The sequence below is a fragment of the Barbus barbus genome (genome assembly GCF_936440315.1).
Source record: "Barbus barbus genome assembly, chromosome: 21".
In the NCBI taxonomy this organism is placed as follows: domain Eukaryota; kingdom Metazoa; phylum Chordata; class Actinopteri; order Cypriniformes; family Cyprinidae; genus Barbus; species Barbus barbus.
Window position 1 is genome coordinate 16183426 of NC_136749.1, and position 12152 is coordinate 16195577.

The 12152-nt window shown below is 38.3% G+C and overlaps 1 protein-coding gene across 1 annotated transcript; it reads left to right on the forward strand.

The window, feature by feature from the left end:
- The first annotated feature begins 842 nt into the window (after positions 1 to 842).
- Positions 843 to 9853, forward strand: LOC306886864 (uncharacterized protein). Its single transcript, XM_079444198.1, has 2 exons — positions 843 to 1232; positions 3350 to 9853. Exons 1-2 carry the CDS (start codon positions 878 to 880, stop codon positions 7447 to 7449), a joined length of 4455 nt encoding a protein of 1484 aa, XP_079300324.1. The 5' UTR covers positions 843 to 877; the 3' UTR covers positions 7450 to 9853.
- Positions 9854 to 12152: the final 2299 nt, after the last annotated feature.

Here is a 12152-nt window from a genome sequence, read left to right on the forward strand (position 1 = left end):
AAAAAAATTGATCATTTTGACCTATACAATGTATTTCTGGCTATTGCTTCAAATATACCCCAACGACTTAAGACTGGTTTTGTGGTCCATATAAAATATATGTGTGTATATGAAGAGTTTATTTGCAAAAACAGATAACTCCGTTTTTTTATTTATGATTTCTGAGAATTGTTAAAAACGGAGTTATCGGTTTTTGCAAATTAACTCTTCATATAAACATTGCTGGTAATGTGAACTGGATTCTTTTGTTTTGGTTTTCATATTGAGCCACATTCAATCTCAGAACATTTTTGTCTTATTGTTGACATTTGTATACTAGAATAAGCGTTTAAGTCTAATAACACACATGAAAATCCACCCCTGCCAATTTATATATAATAATTAATTTCCACTATGGACACAGATAAAAAATAAAATAAAATAAAAACCTGAAATGCACCGTTTAAAGTTAAAAAAGAGATTATTATATCAATAGAAACATGACCCGACAAATTATAAACAATGTCCGGGCCGTTAAGCTCCGCCCATTTTCACATCTCTACCATATGTTGTGTAATTAAATGTCTTACTATTTCATATATATATTTATAAAATTATATCGTATTAATCCATATCGTATTATATTTTATTATTTTATATCGTATATGATCCTACTACAGCGAAGGCTATAATATTAGCCTAAATATTAATTTGTTCAGACGTTGCATGCTGACCTTCCTGGAACCACAAGAAACGTAACCTAATTAATATTCATGAGCGAAGCTTTCGCCATAGTAGGATTCGAAAGTTTGCCTTCCCCCAAAAGAAACACTGTCCTTTACCGCGAAAAGTGCGGTGCCTTTCCTATCGAGGAAAGCTCGAGCTGGCTACAGCCATTATGGCTGCTGTTTATGCTACAAATGATGGTAGTTTGCAATCCAATAATGAAAGTTTGTCCTCTGAATATGAGAAAGGTGCAGGCCAAGAGATAAACATCGATCCACTGAGCAATAGCAAAGCTAAAAACACGGACGGAGAAATGGAAATAAGTCCCAGTGGCCCTATATTGAAAGCCCAGGACCACGCCGAAGTTGTTGCAACCAATGCTTCAACTGCACCCATGAAGATTAAAGTAGAACAAGCAGAGGAAGATGAATGTGTAGTTGTACATATAGACGAGGTCGAGGAAGAAAATGTGTCTGATATGTCTACCAATAAAGGAGACTTGTCTGAAATAGATAAAAGTGCCGAAGGTAAGCAACTCTTTTGTTGTTGTTGTTGACAACACCCACCTATCAGTTAGTTCTTATCCACAAGCTATTTTTTACCTCTAAATAAATAAAGTCGACCTCAACATAAATTCACCTCTTCTTCAGTCTATGACTCTGCGATCATATACAATATAACCCTGCTGACATCATATTTTATTATTATTGAATTGTACAAATGAAAGACTTGCATCTCATTTATTATGGGCTATAATTTGCGTTAAAACCGCAGAATTTATTTGCATGCCCATGAGGAATTTCTTTTTAAACACGCCCTTCTTGCTGCCTGTCATTATTTCTTAGTATAGGGTTGACTGGTTTTGGCTGGCATTTCACAACAGTGAGGTTTTCGTCTTAACTAAATAAATTCTATGTCATTTTAAACCAGTTTTGCAGTCATTGTAGTAGAAGATGTTGGTTTCTCGTTATGCTCCACCTTAACAGATATTGCTATGTTGCCAGTAGATGGTAGGCTTTACTCATATTTTAAAATGTGCTAAGTAGGCGAATGAAATGTTATTTCAAAGCCCCATTTCCAGTGTTTTAATTTATCTATATATGTTTGGGGAAATGTATTTTAACATTTTGTTAGTGTCATAATATTTTGGCTTGTTGGATATCTGGCCATGTGGTCGATATCATTTAAGGTGGAACAAATAATTCGAATAAGACGCTGAATTGTTCTGTCGTTACCTGGCAACAAAGCTGCAAGCAAAGTCGAAATAATTTACAGCTGTGCAAAATGTAATCAATGAGATCATTCTAACCATTTTTTGTTTTGTAGTTTTATGAATGTATTTTTGTTATTCTCATTAAGTTGCTAAGAAAAAGCTTGTTTTCCCGTTTCTTTACTTATAATTTGTATACTTATTTCTTTATAATAATTAGATTATTTTATTTTTACATAAGCAATAAGAGAGGTGATTCATTTTTGTCTTATTTGTGATCCTAAACCTCTGTACCTGAATAAATAAATTATTTCCACTTTAACTCTTGTGCACCCTTATGGACATTTTTGTCCATTTTATTTTTTTTGATAATTTTGTCTGTGTTAATGCTATCTGCATAAATTGTGGCTCAGGTGTGTATTTTTATTGGAATTTTAATATTCCACCCTCATTTCCTTTAATAAATCTATTTTACACTAGGTACACAAAATTGTTACACTCGGGGCCTTTTGGACAAAAATGTCCCCATTGAAACCCATTAAAAATCGCAGTGCCGTTTAACTGTAAAATGATGAAATTTTTGTTAATAGGCTTTCATTCTGTTGGCAAGGCTTCAAAATTAAATTTTTTACTATTTTTTACAAGATGGTGCCTTTTTTCAGGTTTGGTCTATAAAGGGTCTATATAGCAAATACTCGCTTTATTCCTGTTTTCTGCGTATTATAGAGCCAATTGGATAAATAATGCAGCTATAATTGTGTAGGTGTGTTGGTATAGATGTCAGAGTGTGGTTTGTATGTGTGTCATAAAAAAAATTGAGTGTGTGTGTGTTCTTGTAAAAGTTGAGAGAGAGAAACTCTACTGTAAATCACAAATCCAAGCACTGTGTGCACCAGCAGAGTTTTGCTGGCATCTAATGGGGAATATTTGGTACTGCGCCCAAACAAAATTTTACTGAGCTCATTTTTTGAGACATCAACCTCAAATTTGGAACACAACTTGTTTAGATTTGTGGCTTTGATTTTCTAGCAGAGTTCAACGTTTCATATATAAAATATTCATAAAATAAAATATAAAATATTGTTCATAAATCATTTTCATAAACTTAAACCTGTATAACTTTTTTTGGTTTCACTTTTTAAACTTTTTTTTTACTTCAACAATAATCTGCCATGGGTCTTCTTGAAAATGAGACCACACTTAAGTCTCTTCTCCCAAGCGTCCAATTTTTATGACCGTTTTTTTTACATTTTTGTCCACTATGGACCTAAGTGTAACTTTTTTTTATTGATGCACAAGGGTTAAGATTATTATTATTGTTTTTTCTTCCTCCATTATTTTTTATTTTATTTATTGGCTCTATACATTTATTTTTCTCTCTCCTATGGCAACAGGCGTCACCTTGACCTCCCATTTTCCCCTTTCTATTTTTAGGGAATTGGCCATTTCGCTGTGAGGATTGCAGTGAGGCCTTTGGGAACAAGGAAGACTACCTAGCGCATCGCAGCGAGCATATTCACGATGGTCCCATAGTCTGCCTGGACACAGATTCGCAATGGGATGACCTACTTATCTCGACTGACGGAGGACGGAGAACGTTGTTCTGTGCTCTTTGTGGTCAAAAGTTTTCAAGCTCAAAAGGCTTTTTCAGCCATCAACTGAAGCACCGCAATCAAGTCATTAAACAGGGGATAGGTGAAGGTGCGGTAAGGCAGAAGCTTTTCGAATGTAAGGATTGTGGTAAAGCTTATTCCACTGTTGGTCAGTGTCTCAACCATCAGCGTTCACATAAACAGGCCTCAAAATCTGTTTTTCATCAGCTCGCTCATCTAAAGAAAAAGTCCTTTCGGTGCCCCACCTGTGGACGCTGTTACTCTCGAGCTTCGGCTCTTGACGCGCATCGTCGTTGCCATGAGGTAAAGCTAGTGAAATCCAAAAGCTGTGAAACTGAGAAACTTACTGAAGCTCCAGATCAAACCGAAGACAGTGGCACAAGCCCTGAACAGAACGAGGAGCATGAGCAAAAGGTTTTTCAGTGCTTCTGTGGCAGATCTTTTCGTACCATGTGTGGCCTTGGCACGCACCAGAGATTCTCAACCAGCTGTTCAGATGGAAAGGTGAAGGAAGAAATTAAGCATCCGTTTGTTTGCTCTGAATGCGACAAGACCTTCGTTAGCGCTGTGGCTCTGTTGTGCCATCAGCGTTGGCATAAAAGACGGGCACAACTTGGCTGCAATGGCCAGCCGTATAAATGTACAGAGTGTGGCAAGGTATTCACCTCACTTACGTTCTACAATAAGCACCAGCGATTGGCCCACAGCGAAGAGCTGCCAGCAAAATCATTCCTTCATCAAGTTATCCAGCTCAAGAAGAAAGCTTTTGAGTGTGAGGAGTGTGGTCGTCGGTTCTCACGAGCATCTGCCTTGCAGTCGCATCAGCTCTGTCATACTGATGTCTTCCGTGACATCATGGAGAAGAAGTGTGAGATGAGCACCGCCACTCAGCCAGTAAAAGTATATCAGAATGACAATGCTGACAATGTTGTTTTTCATTCTCAAGACATATCATATGCTCAAGTTCAAGAGAAAGATTTTAACTATAGTCGCACAGCTGAAGAGCATGATGCCGTAGATGTTGATTATGAAGTTGTCCATATCACGGCTTCAGATGATTACGAGAACAACAGTGGTCTCTCTCAGGATCAAAATCCTGATCTTGAGTTAGTGTGTGAATCAGACCACGAGGAAAAAGATGACTTGGGTCAAACTGATTGCACCTCCTCCCTACAGTTAAATCCAGAAATTGATGTCAAAATTGTACAGATTGATTATGAGCACTTAAATGATGAGCCATTAATAAATGCAGAACTAACAAGCAAAAGAAGTCCTCAAGAGGCAAAGTATAATTGTCCACATTGTGATCGAAAGTTTGTCAAGGCTTTGTCCTTGCGCTGTCACATACTTTGGCACAAAGGGTGCATGGGGAAAAAATCGGATGGGAGGCAGAAGTTTGACGTATTGATACCAACTAAGAGGACACTTTTAACATGTGATGTTTGTGGCCATGAAAGTGCCTCCAAGAGTGCTCATTATTTTCACATGGGCAAGCATGAGGATAAAGTAGCGTATAAGTCTATTTCTTACCAACTTGCAAATCTGCAAAAGAACAATATTAAATGTGAAGAGTGTGGCAAGTCTTTTTCCCGACTGTCTGCATTGCATTCTCATCAACTGCATCACAATAATAGAAAAAAGGCCTTTGCTTGCTTGGAGTGTAACAGGAGCTATGCAACCGCAAGTGGTCTGTACAACCACCAGAAGGTTTGTGGTGGCAGTGCCAAAGACGAAAAGACAAAACATTTCAACCCAACCAAGTCACTTTTGGGCCCGAAGGTTCATCACTGTAAAAAGTGTGGTAAAGGTTTTTGGTCTTTGGGAGCTTTCTGTCATCACAAGCAAAACCACTTGGAGTGTGCAGATGTCGAGACGAGGCCTGCAGGTACGCCTGACTCGGAGAACGTTCACATTCGACGCAAGAAAAAGGGTCGTAGGGGTGGTTATAGAAAAGTGCACCCTATGAATTCAAAAGAGGAACATAAATGTGAGGTGTGTGGCAAATCATACCACTTTCTGGCTTGTTTTCTTAAACACAAGCTTGTCCATGACCAAGGTATTCAACCTGCTGTCAAATCTTTTGATTATCAAGTCCAACAGCTGAAAAAGAACTCCTACCAATGTCCCTACTGCGGGAAAGTTTTCTCCCGTGCCATGGCCCTCCAGTTTCACATGAAAAGTCATGGCTTTGAAACTGGCCTTCCTTTAATTGACTCATCTGAGCAACCTCAGTGCCCAACATGTTATGCTTTTTTTGCATCTGAGTCAATACTACAAAATCATCAGAAGCACTGTTCAAAACCAGAGGACAATGTGGAATTTGCAGAAGAATGTGGGAAAGTTGGAATAGAGGAGCAAGATATATCCTCGCAAAAAGCTGAAGATGTTTATGACACTTCTCAGTCGGCAGATTCTCGAAAAGAACAGAAAATATCTTCAACTTCGGATTTGAAATATAAATGTCAGGACTGTAGCCGAAGCTTTTCGTTAATTGGTGCACTTAATTTTCACAAGCGAATTCATCGCAAAGATCACCAATATAAAAAGCTGAAATCCCGTTCAGCAAAACAGTTAAAGCTTGGCAAAGTAAGGTCAGATAAGTTTTCGGCAAAATCGTCTTTTGCTTGTGCTGAATGCGGAAGATATTTTAGCTCCAATTCGGCTCTTGGCACACATAGGCGATGGCACAAAGACAAAAAAATTGCCCGATTTCTCTCAAAGACCAATAAGATACGCTCAAGGAAAAGTGTGGATGGTGGACCATATTTATGCAATGTATGCGGGAAAGGATTCTTTTACCTTTGTGTTCTTCGCCGGCATCAGCTACATCACCCTCCCATGGAGGCTCAACCCCAGAAAGAGCACGAAGTTGCTGAATCAAATAGTGGTTTTACCTGTCCAGATTGTCAGATGTCTTTCTCAAGTGGGTCTCTTCTAACAACTCACTTTGCAGAACATCACAGCAAGCCTAGTGAGACTGAGAAACTCCAGTCTGAAATCCTTCCTACAGATGAGCTGCGTCCACCCATCAAACAATCGTACACATCCAAAACAAAAGAGAAGACTGAGGTGCAACACCATCAGTGCTCTTACTGCACCAAGAGCTTCTTGAACATACGTGGCCTTCGTGCACACAAATGGCAGAAACACAAAAAGGTTAGCGAAAAAAACACTGTGTCTCTAGAAGAATGCTTGGCATATGAGAAGCCCTTTGCTTCTCAAGATATCGTTCCTAAAATGTCAACAAAGAAAGAGCTGAAAAGGTCTATGGAGGAAGAACCCATACAGCGTAGTCGAAATGTAGAATTCACTAAATGTTTTTTCAAGTGTGATAAATGTGCTAAAGCGTTTCCCAGTGAGGAGCAGTTAAACGCTCACAAAGAGGTTGCGAAGACTCGTCCACACCGCTGCGCTCTTTGCTGTCGCGGTTACTGGACTGAAAACCAGCTTCAGCAGCATCTCGCATGGCACAACGAAGTATGCCAACGTCTCCCAACCGAACTGCGATACAGACTGAGTGCTTCCATGGCACCTGGGACTTCAGATAACCTGCAGGCTTTATCGCACAGATCCGAGTCTATAATCAAGCTGCCTGTAGCCCTTGTAAGTCCACAACTCAGTACCCATAAATGTCAGCACTGTGGAAAAACGTTCTTGTCACCTCGTGCTCTGCAGCAGCACCAGACTCTTCACAAAAATGAGGAGCCTTACCATTGTTCTTTGTGTTCACAGACCTTTACTGAAATCAAAAATCTTATTGACCACCATCAGGATTGCTTGGGTGATAAAGAGCTAAAAGACAGGTACTCCACTGCCACAGTAAGAGGCGCTCTTCACCTGACTTGTATTGAGTGTGGGATTTCCTTCAAACAGGAAACAGAACTGCATCAGCATTATATTGAGCATGCTCGTGGGTTCTAAAATGTGTAAAAATGCATGAGAATGGACATTGGTTTCTTGTACATTGTTTACTGCACATACACTGATTTAATTTAGTACTTGATTCAAGTTTGTTACCTGCTGTGAGTGTTAGTATACAGTAGAAGAACTGTATGTCTTAAAGGGGTGGTTTACTGCCTTTTTTCTTTGCTTGATTGTGTTTATGGGGTGCAATATAACATGTCTTTGTGTTTCGTTTGTTAAAAAACGCCTTATTTTTCATAAATTTCACCTTTATTGTAAGCCGCTTTCTCCTCTGTCATTTGAACGACCGGTTGACTTCCTGATTCTATGAAACCACTCCCTCAGAAGCAGGCAATGGGCTCAGATTGGTTAGTTGGGCCGGTGTGTTGTGATTGGCTAAACTGCGTACTGCACATTTTCCGGAAACTTCACGCCCATTACCTTTACGGGCGACAGTCGCATGTGCTCCGGTCAAATGTAAATAACGTCAATATTGCCGTATCCGTTTGAGCCAGAATCAGACCCAGAAAGCGGTAACATGGCTCTTACAAAACGTTTCTGAGTGGTAAATTAGTTTTTTTTATTATTCTGTCAAAGAATTTCGATACGCTGTTACTTGAAAATGCTACTGCTGTTTGTTAGCTTTTGAGATACGGTTTTCTCCTGATTAAACATTTAATATAACTGAATACATGACTGAGTAATTACATGAAAAATTACGTCATAAAGTATACATGGAAAATACATTTACAAAATTAGTACATAATTACAAATTCGGGTCCAAAATGTTTGTACGCGTTTGTCATAGACACACGAAATAGCATAACTAACTGGCTACTAAAGCCAGCGTTGGCATTTGTTTACGTCCCTGATAAAACTAAAACATTACGTCTGAAATTATACATGCAAATACATTTAAAATGATTAAATCTTACTTACAGGTCATGGCCCAACAACTGCTGCCTCTGGTTTTAAAGTTGGAACTGCTCCATGTTTTAGTAATAGTTTCTTGTTGAATCCGGCATTGAACTCGTGTAGATTCTGGAAGCTGTCTTCCGTAAAATGCGCAGCACAGAGAGCTAAGTTACGATTGTAATTGTCAGGAACATAATCAAACATAAATTGAAACCATTGTTGATGAACTACAGCGTCCGTAGGAAGCCCGAACACCAAAGGCCTGACAGCTGGGTGAAAATAACACACTTTCGACAGCATGGCTACAGCTCTCCACTATAACTCTTCCTCTTCGACTAAGCCGCAGAACATGGCCTTTACCCTTTTTTGCATGTTCCGGAGGGAGGGTTGATGTAAATTTATGGGTTTGTTACGTATAAAACCCGGGAAGTATCTCGTTGTAGTCCCATTTGAGTCGTTTTTGTAGGCATTAAACTTCCTGATTGTTAAAAGACGATATCTCTGCTTACGTTGAACTTTCAGCGCAGCAACTTTGCAGATACTGTTCATGCACCAACAGCAACATTACACACTATTTAAAATGAAAAAAGTGAAATCGCAATCAACCACCCCTTTAAAGAGGAAGGAAAATGCCACAATCTGCTTTTAAATTCTAGATGTTTGCTGAAATTGTTGTAGAGAGAAAGATGTCTGCTAAATTAAAAGCATGATAACGGATGTCCTTTAAACCACATAGTGTGTTCGAAATACATCAAAGTTGCATATTTCTAGTACTCCCTTTAAAATCTCTTTAGACCTCTGCAAAGTGTTTCAGTGTATTTAGGGGTTTTTAAAGATTTATTTTATTTCTCTTTTTTTGATTGCTCAGTTTAGTGCCTGTGCTGCTTTCTGTCATCTTGTACTTTGAAAGTACTGTTAATTTGAACTACAAAGGCGTTTGTTAGGTATTTGTTGCACATGCTATTTTATAAAGTATCTTTTTTTGGAAGCATTACAGCTTAAATCCTATGTTTGGTCGTGCTAGTCATTGATTTGTGATTTGTAACGCTTCTGTTCATGCCATTGTCATTGTTCCTTTATTTCTATTGATGTCAGCATAGCATAATCAACCCTTCTGTAACATTTCGGTTTTGGTTTAACTTTTTAATTTATTTTTTTTCATCTTCATCGAAAATCATTGGGGTTGAGGTTTAATGTGTCTTTCGGAAATGTTGTGACTGTACAGAAAATTATTGCTTAGATATAATGCTAAGTTCTTTGTATAAATTCCCTCAAGTTATGTTAATGACATTAAGAATGTATGAATAAGATGCTAACCGGTCAGTAGAGGCAGGGTTATTTGTGCAGGCCTGACATGTTGAATCGTAATTAGAATAGCCCATCATTTGAACTGAAAAACCTTTAAATTTAACAGTTAATGTTAATATTCCATTTTGTCAAGTCTTCGGTGGCTGGTGATTGTGAAGGTTTATGGTTGGATTGTTAATAAAAGACCATCCTTTGATTTATTTAAATTGATTCGTTTTCCAAAATTGTGAGATTACTCAGGAATTAAACGTTACATGACTTGAATAGGTACAAAATATGCATGCACCCAGATGGAAGAGAAATTCCAAGTAAAAATAATAATAATAATTGTGGACTGAAACTTGTATTGATGTATTATCAAACTTTGGAATAGAGACCATGGATTTTTCAGTCACGCTCCCACAGAAATATATCTTATCTGGTCCCGCTCCCGCCCGCGACATTCATGTTTTGTCCCGCTCCCGCCCGCAAAAGCCTGCATAAAAGTAATCTATATAGATTTTTTTCCTTTACATCAAAGAAATTTACATGAAATGGTTCTGTAACATCTCCTTAGCTCCACAAAATCCCAGCATAAACGATCCAGATAAAATATTTGTTATTTAGGCTAAGCATCAACATTCACAAACCACTGTTATTTTTAACAGAAAAGCAAGTATGGGCTGCTGCCAGCATGGCAAAATGCGAGCAGCGCTTCCTTTATTATCAGCTGACATCTCAGTTCATTGCGATCTCATAAAGCTCTGTTATAACACAATGAACATATACACAATGAATCTTTCACAATGTCTACACTTCGTGTATTAAAATGAGATGATTCGTGAGCACGTAATTTCAGCACTGCTTCTGTTTGGTTTTCTTATTACAGGTTTCCACTTTAATGGTTAGGCCTACCTATGTGTAAAAAAACACTGAATAGATATTTGAAATAAGAAATTAAATGGTCAATTTCAATGAAAAACTGTCTTTATTATTTTGCTTTGTAGATAGGCCTTGTTCATGTTGCTATAGTCTGTTTATTCTCCCACTCCCTCTTTAAATACAGTGGTGGTACAGAAGCCGTGGGAATAAACCATTTTGGTGGTACAGTGTCACTGAATGGTATGACATATTTTTGCATTTGTCATGCAGTTTGCCCTTGAGGTGGCTTTTCCTTTTCCTGTGACATCACTCATAGAGTACTATTTTTGTCTGAATGATTTCACTGGAAAAAGATACTGATAAATATTAACATGAATAGTTTAGTTTTCCATTGAATAAGAGCAGTTTTATGAACCCTAGTATGTGTACTATGGAGATTGTGATTAGTTTAGTTTTATTTAAAGTTTGACATGACAGGATATTGTAGCACAAAACCCTGAAATGTGTCAAACATACACATACTCCAAGACAATCATTACTTAATATTAAACAAATAAAAGATAGCTGATATACAAGCATAATAAATAAAAAAAATAAATACTAATATACATACATACATATATATATATATATATATATATATACACACACACACACACACACATATATACACATACACATATATATGAATAACAGGGATTCACAGAAAAGGCATTCTAATCAGGGACCCGTAAATTATCCATACAACAATTTTAGAGTACGGGGATTAAAGGAGAGTTCATGACATTTAGTCTTACTCCTGGGTACAACAAATGTCTTTTGCCACCAAAGAGAATAAGCAGGTGTTGGAGCCATAGGCAGGAAACATTGCAGTGGTGTTGAACTGTCCTTGAGTATTTTAGTAATAGTACGTATGGTGGCTTCCTCACGCCTCTCACTCAATGTTGGAAGAGTTGAAGTCGGAATGCCTATTATCCGACAGCATCGCTTTTGGATCCTCTCCAACTCCTTAGAGAGACCTTTAGGCAGACCACCCCATACTGGACTAGCGTACTCAAGAACTGGCCATATAAAAGTCAAGTATACTTGCACTAAGACGTCACAAGGAAGACCCACTTTTTTTTGCAGTGCAAAGATATTCTCCCTTGAGGAACACCAGCTGGAACTGGAAAGGAGTTAGACACACAGGAGCCCCACTTCACCCTCTGCTCTCTGTTACTCAGATAGCTCCTTACAATAAGCCAAAGGGGTCATCTGACATGCAAGTCAGCTAAGGAACGTAGCAGTCGACTATGTTCAATTGTGTCAAAAGCCAACAAAAACAGCATGTATATCCATTTTGGGAGAGCTGTTAAGTGCTTCATGCCAGTGCGGCAGAATTTGAATCAGGGCAGTGTCAGTTGATCTGTTCCTCATAAAGCCGTGTTGTGATGCTTCGATCATAGTGACTGTATCCTCCAGAATGGCATCTCTGAGGATTCCTTCAAACACTTTCCAACACAGCTGAGTAGTGAGATCTGACGATAATCTGCTGGAATACTAGGCTTTGCTTTTTTAGGAACAGCTTTGACTATAGCCTCCTTCCATTGTTTTGGAAAGATGTTATGCTGGATACATGTATTGAAGATGTCACATAA

Excerpts from the sequence above, each read along its gene's own strand:
- LOC306886864 (XM_079444198.1), top strand. The coding sequence starts at position 878 with ATGGCTGCTGTTTATGCTACAAATGATGGTAGTTTGCAATCCAATAAT. Across the intron at positions 1,233-3,349 it reads AATAGATAAAAGTGCCGAAG|GGAATTGGCCATTTCGCTGT; the intron begins GTAAGCAACTCT and ends TTCTATTTTTAG.